The following is a 24,961-nucleotide window of genomic DNA, read 5'->3' on the forward strand; positions in this document are numbered from 1 at the left end:
GACCTCGACATTCGGTTAGTATAATACTCACCCCAAATTGCGATTATTAAATAAAGTACACACTTTGGTTTCTTTAAAATAGGTTTTATTGTTTGATTTCAAAGATTCTGAAAGATTCTGTGTTTAACAATGTCCATTAACAATGTCCATTAAATACAAGGCCATGCCATTCGCAATATTGTGACGTAAATGGTTCTCCATTCTGATTGTTGCAAAATTATGATACAAAAAAATCAAAAACATAAAAACACGTTTCAGCATAGTGTATAATTATACATATTTCGTTGAAATGATTTAAAACTTTGTAATTTTGATTTATTTGTATGCTTTAATTATTCCAAACAACATTACATTATGTGGTAACTGCTGTTTCAAATTTCAGCTGTGCTGTAATTCTGTTTGACCAAAGAGATATCAATTCTATCGCAGTGGGTGTTTTTTTAGACGCATGTTTTTCAACAAGGCAATATGTTTTCGGGTTTGATTCTGTTGAAAGTTGTTATTAGGTTTATACTTGATTTGCCAGGCCATTCCATAATGCACAGACTTACTCCGGAGCAACGTTTGTAAGCCGTGCATATTTATTATCAAAATGAAGATTCGTTTCTGTAATATTAAATTTTATGCGTTTTATTTATTTTTTGAACGCTGCGTGTTTAAAAAAACACCATTTACGTTACTAGTGTACATGACATTTGTTTGTGGTTCGAGTGGCGCGACCTTGTATTTTATAAATAGTATGTAGTTAGCCAATTATTAACTATTATTTGTTTCTTTAATAATTTTTTCTTTATTAAATATTATCAGCGTAACAATAGATACACATAAATATATCGTTTGAATAAAATTCAAAAAGTTACATGAACATTTTGATATTCGTTTACTTAGCCTAGAATTTGTCCTTTATATCTTTATATATGTACATATGTAAATTTATAGGTGTGTATTCAGAAAATTACTTCACATTTGGAGATTTAACTATTCAAATAATTAACTATAATATTTATACTAAGTTTTACGGCTAAGATTTTGCGCTAATATTTTACAATTTTTTTTTCCTTTACATAGATACAGTTAAATACATACATACATATTTATACATTTATAAATTCAAAGGTAGCGAAAGTGTGCATAATTCATGAAACGGTTTAACTGTAAATAGGTTGTAGATACGAGTACGCATAACGCGTGGGCGCATTGCATTTACACACGTGGCCACGCAAACCTTACCACTAAAAATTTTCAACACTTTATAGCGGTATAGAAATTTTTTACCTAGAAATAAGTTAATGACATGTTATTCATCAAAAATATTAAAAATTAAAATCAAAACATATTCATTTATAGACATAGTCATTTGAAAGCTAGTGAGCTTTACAAAACAAGCTCGAAATGTAAGAGACTGACATGCGATGAAAAAATTATATTTTTTATTTTTTAAATTTAATTTCAATTACACTATATTTGAAATTAATATTTTAGTTTATTTTATATATCACTTTCGAAACAATAAAAGCGCCCGCTTGTGTATAAGCACAGAAAAGCTAATTTGTGTTTTACTGAATAAACGTAATAAATTAAAAATTATATTTAGACAATAATATTAAGTTAATTTGTGCTTACCAAAAATATCAAAAAAAAAATAAATAAATTTAAAAAAATCCCGAACGAACGAAAAATACCTAAAATATTTTTAAGAAGGTATAGTGGTAAGGTTTGCGTGGCCACGAGTGCACAAATCCATTTGCATATATAAGTGCTTGGCTAGCGCCACTAGTACACGGATAGGTTGGATAAATTCGTCAGTTTATTAACAGTTAGTTGTTGCTAAAAATGTAAGCATTTGACATTTATATACCATATGAGATATTTAACATTGAAGAAATTGTTGTAAAAAGCTTCGTTTGTCATCTGTATTGGACTTTACAGCAATCTGCCTGTACTGTAGTATTACATTTTATTTTATTTTACTGCTTTTTATTGTGGAGTATTTTTCGGAGAAAAGTTATGACTAAGAAATTATAAATTAATATGGAAGGTATAAATCGAATTAACAATAAAAGTTATGCAGAAAAAAGTCAACATCCACGTAGACAGCCAAGCAGCTATCAAGACAGTAACCTCGTATCGCATATCGACCAACCAGCAAAAGGGTCTTGGAAGCAGGACAGCAGTTGAAAGTGTTGCCAGAAGCAAGTAACTTCACTTTTACTGGGTGCCAAGCTACAAATACAACGCGGGAAATGAAACAGTGAACGAGATTGCCAAGATTGTTATACGACCAACACCCGAAAATGTGATAAACATTGGGAAAGCCATGTATTGTCTATACGACGATCTCGACAGACGCATGGTGAAGAAAATCATGACTCGAAGGAACGAGCTACCTCGTTGCAAAACTGCAAAAGTCCTGTGCAAAACGATAGATCGGAAGTACATGAAATTTCTATTTGCACTCAACTAAAGAGGCTGTAGGAACATAAACGGAATACTAAAAAGTCACTGACTGGTGGCGACACATGCTCGCGGAATGGGACTGACAGAGTGAGCAGACTGTAAGATATGTCTAGAGCCATGGTGCATTGAGACAACGGAGCATCTCTTGTGCACTTGTACCGCATTGGCACAATTATGTTGTAAGCATCTGGGATCCCAACGGTATAATTCACTAGAGGAGCTATCGATTCTAAGGCCACAAAGTCTGTAAAAATTCGCGCCAAGCGCAGGCATAAACGATGACTGCTCCTCACGACACATGAGCAGTTTCTTGAGAAGAAAAGTATGTGTGCAAAACTCCAGATCGAAGTCTCAAATACTGAAAGACTGAGACTACAGACGCTAACTGACTTGTACTACCATTTAAAAGAAAGAAGTCTGTGGTTTAAAAAGAATTTTTCAAAAGTAATTACATTATATTATTATTTATTGTCGTAATAACACCGCTTGGTTAACATATCAGTACGTATATATCAAGCGGATGACCTTTAACCAAACCATACGTGAACAACTAAACCTCGTTTACAGTTATACCCTTTCGCTACAAATACACACTCGCCGCCTCCAACCGTATCTGAACTGATCGCATGCTTTCAGATCCCCGAAGTCATTTGTCCGTTCTTGGCGTCAATCCAATCACAGCTTAGTGCCGTGTTGTTGTTCGACGCCAACGCCACCGGCGTCACAACAGTTGTACGTTGACTGTCGCGTGCCGGGTAGTACACGACCGGTCCCGGCGAGGGCGCCCGATTGCGTTTGATCTTCACCACACCGGGCGAACCGGTCTGTACCAAACGCACATTCTTCAAAGTACTGTTGTTCGAGCCGCCGCCGGTAACCAGGTACGTGCCTGTTGTACTGCGCTGCGTACCGTGTCGTGAAAACCGGCCCGATGAACGATGATTTATTGTGCCGTCACCGTTGTTCGATATAGAACTCTCGTAGTGAATAAGATCGGGTTGGTCGCGGCTGAGGCGGCGTTTGAAAAAAATCAACAAGAAAATACGTTTGAACTTCTCGCCGAAAATGACGTAAATTAAGAAATTCGCACTACTATTGATCGTCACCAGCAAATTGGAGATTTTCGTTAGTGAGTGATCGATTTTATTGTAGAAAGCCTCATCGATATTTACGACAAGCGCAAGAAAGTTTAGTAGGAAAAAGACAATTACGATGAAGATCAGCATAGTCGCTAAGCCAATTTCTCGCTTCTCGGAGCGCGACAAACGTTGTCGTTCGCGATTCGCACGCTTCACTTTGCGATAGATCAGACAATTGAGTATGGCTAACGTGAGGAATGGTATTATATAATTGATAATCAGATAACACCAATGTATGTAGATATTGATGTAAGTTTGATTTTGTCGTAAAGGCGACGGTCGTAAGCAATGATACACTATCTCACTACCCTCAGGCTGGTAACTCACCGTCATAACTTCCCAGAAGCGTGGCAGGTTGTACAGCAACGATAGTATACAACAAACAATGAAGTAGATTTTGGCGCGTCCATAAGTACAAAGCGCACGCGACTTGAGCGGATGGCAAACGGCCACATAACGCTCCAAAGTCACGGTGAACGTCATGTATATGCTAGCCGTTTGCGCTGTCAGGCCGATGGGGAAGATTGACGGTGATATAAACGGATAAATATAGTTGTAATAATAGAAGAAATAACCCGAATATGGATAGACACAGGGAATGCCAAAGAGCAACATGGATGTGATGATCAAAGTCGTATCACAACGCGCCAAGCCAATGAGCAAATAATTTTTGCTGGAACGCATTTGAGGACGTGAAGTATAATCATGAAGATGATATTGCCAATAATACCGAATATGCCGACAATATTCAATACAACGCCACAAACCCAAAACTCTAGACGGGTGTCGTCATCCGGATGATAGACATCCTTACAATGTGTGCTATTCGACTGGTTGCTGTAGAAATTGTGGAAGGTGAAATTCTCTGTCAACTGGGGAAAGAGTGTGCCGTCGTCCGCAGCGCTCTTGCCGAGTGAGTATATTGTAGAATCTGTGGGTGCAATATACTCAACGAAGACATTGCTGTCCGACACACTCTGTATGAAATCTTGCAAATTGATCGGCGCCGCATCGTAATCATGCGTCGAACTATCCACAACAACATCAGCGGGCGGTAGCAAAGCGGGCTCTTGGCGTAGCAGATCCTGTATGCGTGGAGATGACTTTAGTGTATGAAAAATGTGCGGGTCGAATCCGTGCGTCGCATTGAGTTCAGTCATCGGTCTGCGATAAGAAGTGAGGCCACAAGCGCACTGGGTAATCGAATTTATTCTAACTTAAGACGATTTAAGTATGGAGAAAAGAACGAGTCGCGCCTGTACTAAGCAGTTAGTTAGTTAATGTTGCTAATTTTAAGTTATGAATATATCAGAAACACTCACAGAAACAGTTACGCCAACAAAAGTAACTGCTGGCGGAATTGGGCAAGAAAATAATATATTTTTCAAATCGATGTACTATTAGTCGTTGGACCAAAAGGCTCGTACCGCTAAGTATTTACAAATTATGCTAGAGCTAAGCTAATTTTTATTGTTTAAATATTATAAACTAGCTGCCAAAATAATTCTAAATTCAATAGAAACTTATAATTTCTTCTTGTGCATCTGCACCGTCTTTGGTCTTAACTCTTAGCAATATATTCTGTACAGCTCCAGGCTTTAAACTATTCCTTTAAGTTTCGCTTTCAGTTGTCTTTTTTAATTATTATTAGTTTTTTTTTTTAATTTTCCGTTTTTGGTATATATATATAATGTAAAGCTCCTTTAATTTTTGTAATTAAGATTACAAAACTTCAATCTTTTGCATACAAGTAAAGCTTGAAAATATCACAAAACACTGGCCTTAACCTAGAGTACAGTATTCAATGAAAAACGTGCTTAAAATTGTTGCAGCTTATTTATATAATTTTTCACTCATGTTATACATTTTAACAAAAACAATTGCAACGTTATTTTGAGCTTATAAAGCTGCTTCTTTGGAGCGTAACTATTTATGGTAACTTTACATTTGTTGTTTTTAGTTTTTTATTTAACTTTTTACTACTTTTAATCAATCCTTTTATTTTTTGTTTTTAATAATTATTCAACGCTAAAATATTCAATTTCATTATTTATATCAGTAATCTCTTGCCGCATCCTCTTATTACGTCTTAGTAAGATTTTTCTGCAAAGTATGAGGCATTAAAAGGCACTCAAAGGTATTCACAACCCTCCAGCGGAATAAATTTTAATAATCACTTGTGAGCAAATATAAGAATTTGGACAAATTCGCTGTTTAATAAATCCTTTATATATATTTCAAAAGCTTTGCTATTTCCTGTCTAACTCTGGCATTTCAAAATTTTATGCATTACCAATATTAAGCATTCTTCATTGCATCCCGCGATTGCAAGTTGGTAGTTCTGGTACAGCCACAGCTCTCTTTGCGCCAAAAAATCTCGCTCTGCGCGCTCCATTAGTTTTATTTTATTCAGTATTATGCTGTGCATGTGCGTTTCAAGTTGATTTCAAGCGAAGATTCTACAGTTTTACTAAATCGCCCTGTAAAAGTGCTTATACATACATATGTAGGTATGTATTTCCTCAGTTTAGTTTCAGCTTCCGTTGCTTTTTGTAGTTTGGTTTACTGTAAGGATATGACGCTAGTCAACGTCTCCTAGGGAGCATTTCTCTCACTTGTTTGTGAGTTTGTAGTATTTTCAATCGCTTGTCACCAGCGTCAGTTTGGTTTGCCGTTTCCCTTTTATGACTTGATAGTTTTTCCCCATTTCGCGAAGCTTGTCGCCACGGTCGCTCAGTCGTCATCCAAATCGTGCACTGAACTCAAATGGTATGTTGCATTGAAAACTTGTAGTTGCAACCACTTAAATATCACAAGTATGCTGGTGGATTGGATTGGCAATTGAAGGTTTATGTTAGCGCGAGCTGCAACAAAAAATATGAGAAAATTCAAAGTTAAATTATTTGCAGCTTTTAAATGTATAATAACATAGAAAACATTAAATAACTGATTTTTTAGTTATTTATTATTTATTTATTTTTTAATTATAATATCAGTAACTTATAACTAACAATGTGCCTTAAACATTTTTCTAGTATAGAATTTAATCTAGAGTTCAACAGTTACGAGACGCGGCTTCTGAAATCTCTATGTACATGCTATAGACACTACTTATGTTAACAGTTGGTGGTCATGTAGCTGCCTCTTGGAATAAAGACAATAGTTTTATCAATTTCATTTAATTATCAAAAAAAGTACTTAAGTTTGCTAGTCTACTTTTTCCAGAATGGATAAGGAAGCGAAGCAAATGGTTCTGTTAGTAAATGAAGCCAAGACGAAATATCTCCTGTGAAACAAATAGTCGTCGCACGACAAAACAAACAGTAGGTATCCATGTCGCTGTTGACAGTCATAACATTGAAATCGTAGATAATATGATAATTTCGTCTGACTAGGAACCAATATAAACACCACCAACAATGTTAGTCTCAAAACACAACGCAGAATATCCCTGGCTCACAGGTACTACTTCGGACTGAGTAGGCAGTTGAAAAGTAAAGTCCTCTCTCGACGAACAAAAACCAAACTCTATAATTGGCTCATAATTCCCGTCCTGCTATATGGTGCATAGGTATGGACGGTGACAACATCTGATGAGTCGACGTTGCGAGTTTTCGAGAGAAAAGTTCTGCGATTCTTTACGCGTTGGCCACGGCGAATTCAACTTTAGTGTTGAGTTGTTTAGTCGCAGAGACCGATGAGCTGTATGACATAGTTCAGCGAATTAAAAAACAGTGGCTATGCTGGCTAGATCATGTCGTCCGAAAGGACGAAAACACTCCAGCTCTGACAGTTTTCGACGCAGTACCCACCGGGGGAGTAGAGGAAGAGGAAAACCTCCGTTGGAGTGATCAGGTGGAGAAGGACCTGGCTGCACTCGGTATCTCCTTTTGATGCCACATTGTAAAAAGAAACGACTGGCGCGCTGTTACTAACTCGGCTGTAACCGCCTAAGCATTGTCTACGACAGTAAAGAAGAAGAAGAAGAAGTCAGAAAGGCAGCTTTGATTAATCATTACTGTTATTTAATGTTTAAAATTTAGTCTACTACTATGGTCAAAAAATAGTCAGACAAACAATTGAATAATCACAAAAAAAGTTTTTTTTTAAGAAATCTCAAAGATTGAACATATTATCCAGTATATTTAGTCAGCCGGATGAAAATACTTATATCTGATATATAAAAATAAGTTGGATTATGGTCTGTTCGCTACAGCTGACTAAATTATTGCTTGAAGTGAAAAATGGCCTGAACCAATGAGGATGGTTTGTAAACAAAAAAAATCAGAAAATTTTGATATTTAACCGACTTACGAGCGTTAATTAAGAAATAAAATGCATTACTTACTTATAACAGATAATGTTAAATTTAGACAGAGAATGTTATTTAACATTTAGCTAAACTGCAACGCGCTGATAAGGGCGGGAATTAAAACGTAAATTATAACAAAAACAACATTTTTGCGCCAAGGCACTGGCAAGGCGTTTATTGAAAATTTAATATTTGCTAAAATAAGACAATCAGCGAAGACAGCGATAGCAGTTGCTTCGTCAGAAATTGCTCCAACTCTTATAAAGGATGGAAAAGCTGCTCATTTATCTTTTAAGCTTTCTTTCTCCATAAATCTTGAACAACAATCAATATGTTATATCCGCAAAAATGGTCCTTTTGGTTAACTATTGCAAGACGCCTAATTGATAAGTGATATGAATGCTCGATGAGCCATAAAGCCCATACAGAGGCCGTGAACAGAAAATTAAAAGATCTTACAAACTCATTTGCTCTCATGGGCGGGATAACTTTTGTACTTGCTAGAGATTTCCGCAGACTCTTCCTGTGATTAATACCATGTTCAAACCGATACTTAATCACACGATTTCGGCTGTTGAGTAGCTTTTCCTACTAACTACTACTAATTTAACAAGATTTCGCCATGAAAAAATCACACTTCAAAACCACTTCATAAAATCTCATTGTGCGACTTTGATTTTGCGCTATCTACTTGTGAGCATTGGAAATCTATTATTAAACAACCAACGCAGTGTATCTGAGTTCACCTGAAAGTCGATTTCCCAAATAAAAAAATTGCGTCCATTATTTCCATAGTAGGGAAAATATTTAAAAGGAGACGGCTTTTATAACAAAATACTATAAAACAATGTTTTCTTTTAATAAATATTATACGATGTGAATTGTTGAATGGCAAAAATATCTGTCCAACGACAGTGAGAGCGGCTAGAGTAGTGAAGAGATTAAATAAATATAATATAATCCCTTAAAATTTTTGGTGAAAACATTGTGTAACGGAGGTACGCGAGCAGATATCATCTAAGCATGCTTAATATCGTCGCCCTTATTGACTTCAATTGAAAATATAAAACGACTGACGAATATGAGAGCTCATCTTCATGGAATCACTGTTGGTGATTTTCCTCAGCAACTGCTTAAACTTGGGGAAGGAATTTTCCCCACTCCAAATATCAGACGCAATTGGTATATTCTCCTGAATGAGTCTTTAGGTCAAATAGTCCATAGTTTAGAAATTTTAATAGATGCAGTACACCTTGACATCGAGATATTGTACGAATCATTATAAAAGATCACGAAGAAATTAAAAAATACAAATCAATAGACACCGAGACTAATATCGAACACGCAGCCCATTATCCCCAGGAGTTTTTAAATTCATTAAACCCTTCTGGACTGCCACCACATAAACTGGCTTTAAAAATTGAGTTTCCAATTATGCTTTTGAGAAATATAAGTCCTCCAAGCATGTGCAACGCGACAAGGTTGCTTATGAAGGAATTGAAGAACTATTTAATTGTACTAGCTCAAATACCGAGAATTCCGATGATCCCAAGTGATCTGCCAATCCCATTTAAACGGCTTCAATTTCCGGTGAAAACATCTTTCGCTCTAATTATAAACAAGTCCCAAGGCCAGATTTTTGAATTAGTAGGGATTGGCCTACGAAAGAATGTTTTACTCAAAACCAACTGTATGTTGGTCTGTCGCAGACCGGAAGTCCTGAAAATCAATTTATATTGCCACATATTATTATAGTGTCCACACCGTCAGATTACCCAAACATATATGTAAAATCAAGCTGAAGTTCGAAAATCTATATTAGGTTTATGGTATTTAGGTGAATCAGTGACCCAACTTTTATTAATTTTAACACAAGAGCACAGTATTGCGATAGAAAAAAATAAAGCGATTCCGTTGGAGTTTTTCTGGTTTATGCTTATTATTTTTCGTGCGAATGCTTAGTGCAGAAAGCCTCAGGTTCACCATGTCTGCCTAACGCTCGCACACATTCATACTTGTGTTGATATCATAAAAGGATATCTGTTGAAAAATTTATGAATCATTTGAACTTGTGTACAGATGTTATCACATGCGCCGGTAAATAAGTGCTAGGGTGTGTAAGCTAATGCGCCTGAGTATGTTTGATGAACTCTAATATGCATGACAGCATTAGTATAAATAACGACTTCAATCGAGTGGGCGCCAGTTGTGTGAATCAGTTGCACAAAAGCCTTAGGCTTTGTCGTTTGCATAGAGAAATTTAGATTGCCCAAACCTTTTGCGTTAAACTCAAATTGACTCGGCGCAGCGTCGATTTTGGCATATTCAAGGTCGCAAATGTGTTCGAATTGAACCCAATTGCTTCATAAATTCCAAGTAATTGCTTCTTAATTACAAGCATAACAAAATAAGTACAGATTAAGGTTATTTGCGCTTTATTTACACTGTAAATATTGACGATTTGGTGTTCGACTTTCTATTGCAGTCAATTACTGAAAACGTTGCCCAGCCTTATTGGCGGCACAAAGACCAAATGACACAATTTGCGGCAGCTAATGGTCGCCAATGAGTCAACAGACGTGACTTCACACAAATTGCTATAAGTGAATATGTGAGTGCCTCTGTGTGTATAAATACATATACCCAGCAGAAAACAATTTCTTCCGGAATGTTCCTTTTGAATGAGAAAGTTTATGCTTGTAAATGCATCTTTTCTTATAATAATTGACATAAAGTTAAAATAATATCAGATATCAGATACATAAATAATTATAGTATGTTATACGTTTGTAAACAAGGAAATTAAGAGATAAACAGAAGCTTGTCATCTTTTCAATTTATAGAACGATACTGAAGTGAGGGCTTTCAATGTAAGGAGTATTTTTTAGACGCTTATAAATAGAGCAAATGTATTGTCAAAATAATGGTTCAGTTCGTGTAACATAGGTACTCGCGTTCATCATTCTATTGTTATAATCGCCCATCAGAATCCGTATTTCGAGCAACCTTGGATCGGTTTCGAACCACGTTTACTCTAGTATCAAATGTACATTATCAGAGATGCTATTGCTGTGAAGCAAAATATCGAAAAAAATCCGAAGAAGTTCATCAGCCATCGTATACAACAAATAGATCTATGCTATGCACTTTATGGAAGACCTTGCCGAAGGATCTTAGTTCGATGGCTGACTAAACCCAAAGGGCCTGAAGAAAATTTTGTAAAGAGTATTCCATCGTCTGAGTAACCGAAATTCGAAGTCTTTCTTGTTAATCATTGATATTGTCGCCAGTAGTCCTTTTGGGAAAGTTTTGCGAACTATTCTTCAATGAATATTTGATGCAAATTAATCATCAATGGCGTCAAATCAAACGCTCATATATTAACGGTGCCCAATATTTTAGACAAGTTTGCTATTTAATTTGATATTTTGATCCAAAGCTCCATCACCTCAAAATACCGCTGGTATGTTCTTCAATAATATATGGAGCAAATGAATATTGCTATGAAACACAAGCTCAATATTACACACAAATATAAAGTCCCATGCTTCATTCAGGAGTGCACGCGCCTCGGCTTAGCCGTTTTTTATCCCATTATTGCATTGCCAATATAATTCGATGTGACTTGGAGTGAGGAGACTGCTGACTGGCCATTAAATGTCTGACCTCGCCAAAAGCACACTAATAAAAGTACGTGGGGAGAGAAAGCGCGTAGTAGAATATAACAGTAATCAAAGGTAGTAGACAATACGCTTGTACACTCCCAAGCGATAGTAAGACCAAATAGCATCGTAGGAGGCGCTTAGATTTATTGTTTAATATAACTTTGGAAATAGGTTCGCTGAAACGTTCTTCGCCATCCAAGAGCAAAGCAATTAAGTTCTCTGCTAGCGCTATAAAAATCCACTTAATCATGGGAGATAAATGTTTTACTGCTTCAGAGAGTTGCAATGCTTTGACTAAAGCTATCAAGTGTTGCTTGTAGCCGACGCACTTTATTCGCTCTATATCAACAAAGGAAATGTGAAACAAATCACGCATCTAGCTTATCTTCTTTTGCCTGCTGTGTTGTTGTTGCTCAAAATATTGCTGTTATGGAAAATTTAAGATAGCCATTCTTAACAAAAAACGAGAAGAGCCAAAAGCGAGATCTAAGCTTAGACAGTTGTATAAACAGTATTGCTACAAAGTTGCATTCCCAGACAATGAAATGCTTTCTGCCCACCTAATTTGCCCAATACTGCAAGTTGAAACCAATGGATTGCCATTCGAAAACAGCAATATTAATATTTGTTTGCTGTTTTCGAATGGTAAATTGATTAAAACAGAAATTTCGTTTGTGCGTATCACATGACTTTACAAAGAGTTTCTTCATTAATCCATTGGTTTCAACTTGTAGTATTGGGTATCTAACAAAAATATTTCAAGCGAGAAACCATTACACAACCTGCTTTGTCGCTTTGTCCTTTTGACGTCGCCGAAAGTCGCTTTGGTGTTCGCTCTCACTATGGCAACTTTTGAGCGTTTTTTGTATAAGAAGACACATGCAGCGCTTCATGGCTAGAAGTAGCCATCTTATAGCATCGCTTCTCGCTTCCATTCTAACAACAACATTACTATTAGTATAATACACAAATATTGCAACACTATTTTCTAATTTTACCATAAATATTACTATAAACTTTTGGGACAAGCCACAATTTATGGTCAAAGGATGACGATAAAATGCAACCATCATTCACCATTAATATCTCGGTTAGTTGAATAATTTATTAAATAAATTTCCAAAATTGCTGATATTAACATTATGGGCAGTAAACATAAGTTTGAACCCTATTTTGTGGCTTTGACCAATTCCAGACGTACCAACTTGTTCCAACACAAATCAAAATTATGGTCGATTCGGATATGAAATTTTTATGACACAATAATAATTACAACAACAATAACATTTTTAAAAATGCCGAGTAAAATAATATTATTAACAAACAAGCAAGGAGCTCTGGGCGTCTGATTGGCTTGCTTCAAAAGACGACCATTTCTATTGGCATGATATCCACAAATTGTCAGAAAGGTGATCAAAATATCTGAAACGCAACGGGCAATTCTTTAAATATCTTTCAAAAGCATTTGTTTTGCTTTCCCACTCAAAGATATTTTTTTTTTAATAAAGAAGATCTTAAATAGCATTAAAATTCAATTAAACGACATTTGAGTGAAATTAACAAGTTCACTCAACCAAAAAGGACTAGTTCGAGCAAATTGCATTTGTACCAATTATATATGGAATTTTTGATGCGTTATGCTTTTCTATTGGTTATATTTTGCCATATTCAAATTAAAATTTGTTAGATTTATATACTAAATTATTCTGAAGTTATATAAAAGTAGTGTATTTCAATTGTCAATTATAATAATATATACATACATCAAATACACTAGTAATAACAATGAAGTCATCATTCTGAGGTCAGGTTCACTTACATAAGAAAAAAAATCACAGTATTGGAGCCGTCTCAACATACGGGTGAAAATGCTAACGAGAAATTCTCAGACAATCGCGGATAGAAATCACAAATATTAAACTTTGCTAGCGAATCTGACTCAATATACAGCAAAATTGCTCTTAAATCAAAGTTTTAAAATTACCTGCGGCTCCAAGCGTCAAGCCGAACATTAACTGACAGCAACCCAGATCAATACACAAATTTCAAAACGTCAAAATAACTCTGAATTAAAATAAAAGTATTTTTCTTTTATTTATTTTTTGATACGTTTTCGATTATTGTCTCCTTAAATATCATATGTTCATGCTCATATTGCAGTTGGTAGGTGTTTAGTATACATAGCTCAGGTTTGACTTTTAAATATTTCAGTTACGAACGGTGTTAACGAATACCTGGCGCGTAATAAGATAATCTGACTTACGTAACAGGGACTATGGAAAGCGGATCTACTTTCCCTACGCACGTTGGACCAGCTATGAACCAGAACAACAAAAATATAAAACAACTAAAGAGGATCGGTTTTCCTGATGAACAAATTAGAAAAGAGGTGAGCGTTGAGCTCGAAATAAGCCGGCCCAAATACAGCAGTTCAGCTCGCTTCAGTGGCAAAGGCTGGCCTAAAATCTGAGGCCGAAGTTAAGCTTAGTTCCAGTAAGGTAACAAAACCAGCGGCAGCAAAAACCAAACCTAGTAGCCAAGGTATGCTTACAACCCAGCGAAGGGAGGGAGATGTCAAAAGTTTCGTAGTGTGTCTGCCAAATAATGGCCAATTTCTAAGGTTGATGACTGAGAAGTCTCGTGCGTGCTACTTGCTTCGATGCAATGCGAAAGCACTTCTACCTAATTTTAAGCTCGAATCACTAGCAGCAACAGCCAAGTGACAGGAGTCTGGTGAAAAGTCTAAGCCATCAGCCAAAGTGCCGAAAACAGAGGTTGTGCGTCCGCTAATTCGTTGACTGATGTTGCCTAGAAACAAATTATCATTGGTGTGCTGGATGAGGGACCTCCTGAAGAAAATATTCCCAGAGCCAGTGGAAGTGGTAGGAAGCTATGCTGACAAGCATGGCACTGGAACCAATATTACGCATTCCGGGATCTAACAACAGATTTAACGATAAACCTTGAACGGTTTCTAGAATATAGTGATTTTCCTTCATCAAAAGCAAAGGGACGTTTAGAGAGGGCATGAGAAAGTACGAGAATATTGTGTCGGTGGTTTCATAATGGGTCTCCTAAAGGCTTAGTATTTCTTTTCCATAGTTGGACAATATTTTGGGCCTAACCAAATAGTTGTATACCCATATAAAATTGATCAAAATTACGAGTTGATTCGAATGATCATTTTAATGTATTATATATAAAACCACAATTTCTGTAACCGCTGCTAATTGGCCGAACAGAACAACAATCATGACCATTACGTTCAAAAGTTTTGAGACTTGAAAAACGTTAAGTGTAAATACGATTTATTCGAGAAAACAAAAGGCTTTGGAGTAAATCATACATTGGTTTTCATCTACTTAATATCAACACCATTATTCGCTTAAACCTTTCAAACATCAGGAATAACAGATGCCATATATCAACATATTGTTTTCTCCATCACTGTATTCTATGTACGCCATATGTGTTTGTTCGTTTCCTAAACATGATAGCGAAAATTTGCTAAGCGCATTACTGTGTTATACATTGACTTATCTACATTGGGCATTGTTAATCAATACACACATTCATCGATTCCAATCAGAAGTCGTGACATCATTTCCGAGTTAGAGAGCTGACAACGTTTCATTATACATATATAAGTATGTATATATTTACCTGCAGCACTCACATTAGCCTATGGTCATAAATATTATGCATAGATTTGTATTAACTACACTGCTACGTGTGCATGCACTTGGTATTAATTTCATTCATGACAACAGTGCCTCCAGGGTTCAGGTGTCAGCAAGCTCATAAATGCATTAATAGTAATATTTATTTACATCTAGTTAGAAGACCTATGATAAAAACACATATAATAAATTGTATCTTTTTCATGTGTAGGGACAAAATTTGCATGTAAGGCTTACTTCTCTTATCTCCTTGACACCCTATACGCTATTGCAAGCCATTTTGCCTCACAGCGCTATTTTACTATTGAGGTAAAATGCTTGTTGCTATGGAACTCGAGTGTTTAGTACTCAGTCATTAACCCATTTTAATCAAACTCCTGTAAATTTGTAAGCATTTTCGCTGACCGAGTATTTACTGTTATAAAGTTTGAGGGACACATTTCATTAATATTATTAACTACTTAATTTTCCAATAGTAAATTTATTTATGCCTATGTATATACTTAATTTAATTATTTTGGCGAGTTATTTTTGCTGTCATTTCTTTCAAATTTGCTATTAACTTCGATCATAGAACCCCACGGCAGGTCTTTCTTTAATGCTAATCCAATGCAAAAGCTATTGATTTTTTTATCAGTGAACTCAGAAAACTTTTTAATTTATTAAATTCCTATTGACAGTTACGGAACTTTTCAGAATTCAATTTTCAAAATTCTATACTTATCACTTATGGTAGGCAGTGGTTTTATAGGTGCTAGTGTGAAAATTGGTTGATGGTGAAACCTTCTACCTCAAGAGCGAGAATACCAACTTCAACCAAACTTTGTGCCTAATGTTTGCTTATGGATATGGAAAAAATCGGGGCTGCAGCCACACCTATTTCTTGAATACGAGTATCCTAGTTTCCGTTCGATATCTTCACTGTACTGAAACGAAGACGTTAACGAAATGAAACATAGCAAGGATAGTGCTTTCACAATATGTAATTTCTTACCCAGTTACCCCAATATCTATAACTGACTTTTTAGCGAAAATATCATTCAATCTGCGAGAAATATTATTATTTAAAGGGAATGCTTTTCTGATAATTATGTACCCTTGTGTCATAATTAAATAAAATCGATCAATACTTCCTGAAATATAACTAATGTAAAGATTTTCAAATTTTCTGTTGACTTTATATTGTATATATCTGGTAATACTCATATTAACTCAATACTTCTCAAAGCTTCCGCACACTTTCTGTTGACTTTATATAGAATAAACCGGACAAAATTCGAGATATCTGTATAAATCTAATAACAGTATGCTCTTATGCCTAAAATGAATAAATCCAGGACAAAAACATCCCTAGGCTTGTACATGTGTAATATGTGTTTTAAGGGGTTACATGGGTTTCACAGTTTCAAAAAATCGAAAAATTTTTTTTATCTTATTAAATTCTATAACATTTCTAGAATATTGTCCTAAATTTTCAAGTTGATCTGATCAATACTTTCGGAGATACAACCCTGAGAACTTGTGCGCTCGAGGCAATCTAGGCTAAGTGCGCCGTCTTTAAGCGCGTTTTTCTCGAAACTGTGTTTTCAAAGTCGGTTGTCAAGATTTCTCGCGAACTACTCAACCGATCTTGATGAAATTTTACACAGGTCTTCGAGATATCATTTACAAGATCTTGAACGAAGGATTTTCTTTTTTTTAATTACAACTATTAAAAAAAAAATGTCGAGAAATTTTCATCGAAATTTGCATTTTTTTATAAAACGTGTGCTAAAAATCCAATTTTCATTTTTTTGTTTTCCTTCGTCCAATACCCAGTTTATTGTCTTTACTAAAACACGTATTTTTTATTTTTATTTCTGATGATCCTGAAAGAAGTTCTGCTGACAACGCAGATGCACCTTTTTCCGAGGGACTGCCGGATAAATTGCGTCGTAATGACTGCCATTTTGATATTTTTTTTTGAAAATTTTACAAATGTTTACTAATATAATCAGTCTTTTAAATAAAAAAAATTCATTAAAATACTTTATTTTTTATATGTAAAAAAAATTATGGAAAAATGTAAACTTCTGCCAGAATTCATAGCGTGTACGTACTTGTACATATATCCACAATATCGAATGTAATTTTCAGAAGTGTTTTCAATGAGGCAACACTTTTCGGAGTTGATTTGTTTGAGAGCTCGCATAGTAGACGCTAACAGCCGAGAAGAGCGCATTTCACGTTTTACGGAATAGAAAATTCGGCACGTTATTGCTGATATGTATAGAGCCGCAATTGCTGCAAAAAGTGGTCAAAAATTTAGCCTATCGTCTGTAATTTATTATAGCGAGCTGCTGCCGTCACTTGTCCGAAATAATTTGATAGCATGGTTGCAAGTCCTTTTCTTCTCTTCTTGAAAAGCATACGCATACAAAATCACTCTTTATTACAAGTATATTAAAGCTTCTTGAACTCAGGCAAGCTGTTGGAGATACTTATGACACAGTTCAATTTCAGATCATACGCCTTTTTGAAAGATTGCGTCAATATACATATACCAACATTCGGAAGGCTAAATTGGAGTGCAACCCAACAATTTGTACTCTAGGAACTTTCAGAACTCAAAACAAGGGAATTACCTTAAGGTGTATGACGTCAATCAGAAGATTGAAATACAAGCATATACGAGGGCTGCTATATATATTTCTGGCCTAGGCAACACTAAGTGTTGCCAGGTGCAATCTGACATTTCCATTGGAAAGTTTGACATTTTTTAGCATAACATCACTCAGAACGTTTTGTCATTTAATCGTGAATTGTTTTATTTACAGAGAATTAAAAAATTCATCTCGGCCAAAAAATGGAATTATCTCGTGAACATTTTCGTGCGATCATTTTTCACAACTTTCAATGTGGATTATTACGACAAGAGTGCATCGATGATCTAAAATCTTAGTATGGCTATGAAGCACCATCCTATAGCACTGTGAAACACTGGTACAACGAATTCAATCGTGGCCGACGCTCGCTCAAAGACGAATTCAGTGAAGGTCGTCTAAAGACAGCCGTTGTGCCAGAAAACATCGATGCCGTACGTGAACTGATAATGTAAGACCGTCATGTAACATACCTTCAGATAGAGGCATGTCTATGCATTTCTTCCACAAGCATATATTCGATATTGCATGAACACCTGGCCGTAAAAAAGGTTTGTTCTCGTTGGATCCCGCACAATTTGACAATCGCTCAAAAAAGGGCTCGTGTAGATTGGTGTAAAGAAATGCTGAAAAAATACGATCGTGGTGCTTCAAAAGACGTTTATAAGATCGTCACTGGTGACGAATCATGGGTCTATGCGTATGAGCCCGAAACAAAACAGCAATCGGCCGTGTGGGTCTTCCAAGACGAGCCAAATCCAACGAAAGTTGTTCGTGGAAGAAGCACTTCGAAGCAAATGGTCGCCTGTTTCTTCGGCAAAACTAGTCATGTGGCGACTGTTCCGCTTGAGCAACGTAGGACGGTCAATTCTGAGTGGTACACCACCATTTGTTTGCCTGAAGTCTTCGGAGAAATTCGAAAAACGAACAAGAGAAAGCGAATCATTGTGCACCATGACAATGCGAGCTCTCACACATCGGCTCAAACCAGCGCCTTTTTGACCGGCCAAAACGTCGAATTGATGGGTCATCCGCCGTACAGCCCTGACTTGGCACCCACTGAATTCTTTTTATTCCCACACATCAAGAAAATAATGCGTGGTCAACGATTTTCGTCGCCAGAAGATGCTGTTGAAGAATTCAAAAACCATGTTTTGGAGGTGTCTCAATCGGAGTGGAAAAATTGCTTCGAAAATTGGTTTGAGCGCATGCAAAAGTGTATAAATCTTGATGGATAATATTTTGAAAAACAATAAAACCATTTTCGTTGATAAATATTCCTATTTTCATTATTAGGCCACAAATATATATAGCAGCCCTCGTACATATACGTATACTCTATATAACTCATACAATGAGCGACATATTCGGCTTAAGGTAAACAAATGAAATCATTATATGAAGTTCAAGTATATGGGTGTTAGGGTAGTACCGATCCAATTTTAGCAATTAACTACTATCACGCCACATAATAAACAAATGTTCCTGGGTAAGGTACCTCACATACAAGTACCAATCATATAGAGTGAAGTCAGCCGGATGTTTGAAAGCCATGATATAAGTAATAAACGCACTGTAATTTTCAATGCGATAACTCAAATATTGGGCGACATATCCAGCATAAAGTCATCAGGAAGTTCGAAAGTCTTTATATTAGGTATATGGGAGCTCAGGGAGGTATTGAATAAGAATTTTAGTGGAACTTCTTTGCCGGTCCCTAGATATGCGATTTCATCTAAAAGTGGGCGGTGCCACATCCATCGCCCTATTTTGACACCAGATCCTCTAAAGCCCTAATGTGACATACTGGATGTAAAATTTAATGTCTTTGACGCGGGCCACGTCCACTTTTCAAATGTTTTCAAACCAAAGGTGCCCAATTTTATTTTATATTTATTTTAGTGCTTAGTTATGGCACTTGACATGAATTTTGGATTTGAATCTGTCTCTTGATCCTAAACCTGTATCTAACTCGACCTACCTAACGGTTATTTGAATCACATAAAAAACTAATATACTCTATAGCAACATGTTGCAAGAGCATAAAAATGTGAATGGAGCGCAAAATCCACATGAAAATAAATATATGCGCTTATAGGGAAATTTATAAATACTATATTTAGAAAATTGTAATAAATATTTCGCGAAAACTCCATATTTCGAAAAGAGAAAATAAATTTTTTCGCGAGAAGAGTGAAAAGGATACGATATATAAATATTATATCAGAACATATACATATAAACAAAATGAACAGAAAAGAGAATTTGTATTAGCGTTTTCGCAACATCCAAAGTACGAACGAAATTGAATGTACCTTTATAGTTTTTTTCTAAATCCAAATTGAACCTAAATTTAAAATAATCAAAAGATGAGTTTATCAAATTTTAGTTACAAATATCTTCAATTTCGCTTGTAACTAGTTAAATTCGAAATTCAACACTAAATTATATACTTTCACTATTTTTTTAACATGGAACATTATTTGTTATCATTTTGTAAAACTCATTATACTCTCGCAACAAAGTTGCTAAAGAGAGTATTATAGTTTTGTTCACATAACGGTTGTTTGTAAGTCCTAAAACTAAAAGAGTCAGATATAGGGTTATACATATATACCAAAGTGATCAGGGGGACGAGTAGAGTTGAAATCCGGGTGTCTGAGTAATTATACTTGGGATATCATGATGAAACTTGGTACACGTATTTCTTGGCTCCATAAGAAGGTCAAGTTCGAAGGCGCCCACAAAATGGCGGAAACCGTAGATGTGTCATAACTAAGCCATAAATAAAGATTATAAAGTGAAATTTGATACAAAGGATCGAATTAGGGAGGGGCATATTTGGACGTAATTTTTTTGGAAAAGTGGGCGTGACCCCGCCCCCTAAAAAGTTTTTTGTACATATCTCGGAAACTACTATAGCTATGTCAACCAAAGTCTCTAGAGTTGTTTCCTTCAGACAGTTCCATATACAGTTCAAAATTGGAAAAAATCGGATAATAACCACGCCACCTCCCATACAAAGGTTATGTTGAAAAAAATGTCAGATACACAAAATTTTACGGAAAAAATGGCAGAAAGAAGCTGCACCCAGGCTTTTTTTAAAAATTAAAAATGGGCGTGGCGTCGCCCACTTATGGACCAAAAACCATATCTCAGGAACTACTCGACAGATTTCAATGAAATTTGGTATATAATACTCTCTTAACATATATATAACATATACGAAATATGGGCAAAATCTGTTCTCAACCACGCCTTCTTCCAATATAACGCTATTTTGAATTCCATCTGACGCCTTCTCTGTATAATATGATATGAACCAATGATGATAGCGGAATAAAACTTTACATAAATACGGTATTTGAGCTGAGGTATCTCTTGTGGAAAAATTGTTGTGAATTGACTATAACTTTTCAAGGTCCCTGATATCGAACTCGAAGAACTCAGTGCCCAACCTAACCTAACCTAATTTTTCACCGAAAATATCGGTAAATCTCTCAGAATTTAATTCTAATTAATTTTACAGCAAAATAAAAAAATATGTAAATAACGGATAATGAAATCTCGATTATCACTTTATCGCGCGAGAGTATAAAATGTTCGGTGACACCCGAACTTAGCCCTTCCTTACTTGTTTTCTAATGGAATTTATATCCTCAACCGACATAGTCTTGGGCTTCTTTGTACTTGACGCTTAATCCGAAAGAAAAGATCCACTCTACAAATACCCAAGATCAGAATTCCTTGAACATTTTGTTACGGACCGTTAGTAGAAAAATAAACTTTTCATTCGTCGGAACCGCCGATATTGGACCACTGTTGCTGCCGCAATCGAGTGCTTGCATTTAAAATGTTTCTAACATAACATTCATAATTTTGATGAATTGAATTATAAAACACATCCGTACTGTCTAGACAAAACGCGTTAGAAGACAAGAAAAGTTGGCGTCAGATTTACAACAACAATTGTACATATTATTTACAACAATTTAGCAATAAGTGATTTAGTAAAATAAGCATTTAAATTATTATCCTCTCTGATATCTCTTTGGTTGCCCTCGTATTCTGCGATCCATATTAGAAACCAATGCTTGTGCATTTAAGTAAAGCCCATTGCTTTTTCGCATTTATTCTGCTTTTATAATATGGAAGCAATGAGCTGTGACCAAATTCATTACTGTCTTTGTCTTTACACTCTGTGGGAGTAACATAAAAAACAATTTTGAGTAGTTTTTCGACTGTTTTATGGAGAACTTTTTCCATTTTTTGAGCAAATTTACCATAGTAATGTATATATTGTGTATACCATTAGAAAGTAGAGACTCCAGCAAACATAAAGATCACTTCTTTTTCACTTTGATATTTGAACGTTAGATTTTTTTTTATAGAAAATTAGAGATTTCTTTTTTTAAGTCGGAATAAGCCTTAATGTTGAAAAAAAAAAGTTTATGCTTGTAGCATAAGAGGGTAAGTTTGCATGAAATTTCGTGAAATTTTTTTTGGTTTGTGCAAGTTAAAATAAAAATCCCAAAAACTTAAATATTTCAACGTACTACATAAATTTTGAATTTTTCCGGTTTTCTCCAAGAAATAAAGACAAAATTATATACATATGTTTTTACTGACAACTATTTCTCATATGCTGACTCTGCTGATATTAAAATGGAACTTGTCTATGTATACACGAGTTAGTCTCTGAGATTTAGAAAAATTATTCTACAATTTTGCATAAGTCCTTTTCTCCCTAAGAAGATGCGCATTTGTCAGAACCGTTGATGTTGGACCAATATAGCGTATATTAATGCAAACCGACTCTTCAAAACCAGTATTTGGCTTATAGAAACTTGTTTGTTGTGCTTATGTCCATTATGTTACGGATATTTTGGTGACTAGTTAGATTTCAGAGAGCAGCTGTTATATAATCATAACATTTTGAAGCTTGCATTTCAGGGCTACAACTTAAATTGTGATGTTGTTTACCGATGTTACTGTTAATATTGGCTGTTATTTTGTCGTACCCCACTTGCAAACAAATGCACATGATCATAAACTAATAATAATGCCATTAAGGGAAATTTCTTGGTACATTTAATATGTATGGTAGATAAAAGATGCTTCTTTCAGCTGAATTACGACTCGTCGTACATAATCTAATAATTCGAGTAAATTGACAGAAAAAGCTACCATCGGTTCTTTGTGAATGCCATTCTGCACAAGAAAATAAACAATGAGTCTGAAAGCAAATACTCAACATACCAGTCATGGAAACAGCATGAAAGCTGCACATAAGGAATCGAACTTTTCTTTTGTCCCCTGCTTTGCCGTCATGTTTCGGCTTAACTCAGAATTTTTCACATAACAATTGGAAACATTGCTCTTACAACTGCTTTGATGACATATGTACTTGCATAATAGGTCTTCAATTCTTGCAGATTGCACAAGCAACATTTATTGTTTTCTGCAGCATCATTTTATGCACCGATTAAACAAACATTTTTGCATACATTTAGAACTGAATGAAAGGGCTAGAAAAATTAAGAACTTTGAGTAATGACATGCGTTTGTCACTTTGTGTGAACATACACACACTGCATACATAAATCGAAGTGAGCACAGCTTATCAGAGCATTTATGCAAATACGTATTACAATATAAAATATAAGCTTGTGAAAACTTTAGTTTCCTTGAAGTAAACGCGAAATTGGCTCACACTTCTATCCAAAAATATACCCGCCACTCGCCTTCAATATATTTTCGCTATTTTTTTATTTTGGGAAAAAGCGAGAAGCATAAATAATCGAGCAGATAACTTAAAAAATTCACAAATAAATACATGAATATGAAACACAGAAATTATTTATAAATAGACTTTGGCTTTTGTGTGCCTGTTGACACACCGTTTTGCGGCGATTGGGCGTAAGATAAAAGAATGCGACATATGTCATATGCATATACATATGTATGTATGTTTCTGTATATGTTCGACTACCTACATATAGATGCAGATATGTGTGATAAAATACACACTCACAATGTGTATGTATATATGTATATGCAATCACATTTAAGTGGGCAATTTTATGCAAGTACATATATATGTACATATATGAAAAAATACGGATTGGAGCTTCTCAAAAAAGGCCAGTTTACCGGGAATAAGCCTCAAATAACCGGAATATAAAATTTTTACTTTGGAGTCGATTTTACATTTCAATGGTTATGAAACTATAAATAAGAAAAATGTTAACTTCGGTTGCACTGAAACTAAAATATTGTTCATTGATGAAAAATTTTTCACATAAGAACTTGATTTTAATTAGTTTAAAGAGAGCTACACATATGGACAAAATAATAGGTGTGCCTATGCGTGATGCCATTTTTTTGTCAAAAAGTGTTGTAACTGTTATTTATTTTTAATACCGCTATGTTTTTATGATGGACGCGTTTTAGTAGCATGGTGGTGTCAACAGTTTGCATTACTCATTCGGTGATTTTGCTTTTTAGTGACGAGTGATCATTGTTCATTTATTTTTGCTTGGCCATTAAAATAGGTGTAGTTCATATTTTTCGTAAAGAAGTTGTTAATTCGTACTATTTACCATACCAAAGTAAGTATTTGAGTATTTCCAAATTTATATTAGTTTAAATATCATAAACTGACAAACAAAAAATTTTCAGAATGGGTCGCAAGAGACACTGCACCGAAATAGAACGCCAATTGGTTAAAAAACTACGTGGTGAAGGGAAAACATATAAATTCATAGCCAATACGTTAGAGCGATCAGAAAATTTTGTCACTAATGCTCTAAAAGGAAAAAAAGGGAAGGAAACTCGTGGCCGTCCAAAATTAACCTGCCCAATTGATGACCATCGTATAGTACTTATGGCAAAAAAAGACCCTTTTATCTCTTCGCGACAAATTGAAGCGGAGGTGGGACTTAATATAAGCTCGCGGACAATTCGGCGTCGTTTGGTGGAAGCTAAACTACCAGGGCGAACGGCCAGAAAAATTCCTCTGCTACGAAAGAACAATATCCAGAAGAGGAAAACTTTCGCTACTGAA

The 24,961-nt window shown here is 35.4% G+C and overlaps 1 protein-coding gene across 1 annotated transcript in view; it reads right to left on the bottom strand.

Annotated features, from left to right (window-relative positions):
* Positions 1-530: 530 nt before the first annotated feature.
* The window catches only part of LOC105228966 (FMRFamide receptor), a 32,538-nt gene continuing 8,107 nt past the window's right edge, over positions 531-24,961 (bottom strand). Inside the window, 2 exon segments of the mRNA XM_029552537.2 lie at positions 531-4,294; positions 4,297-6,460. Of these exon segments, the coding sequence (XP_029408397.2) occupies positions 3,090-4,294; positions 4,297-4,756 (1,665 nt within the window). The 5' untranslated portion in view covers positions 4,757-6,460 and the 3' untranslated portion in view covers positions 531-3,089.

This window comes from Bactrocera dorsalis, chromosome 5 (genome assembly GCF_023373825.1).
Source record: "Bactrocera dorsalis isolate Fly_Bdor chromosome 5, ASM2337382v1, whole genome shotgun sequence".
Classification (NCBI taxonomy): Eukaryota; Metazoa; Arthropoda; class Insecta; order Diptera; family Tephritidae; genus Bactrocera; species Bactrocera dorsalis.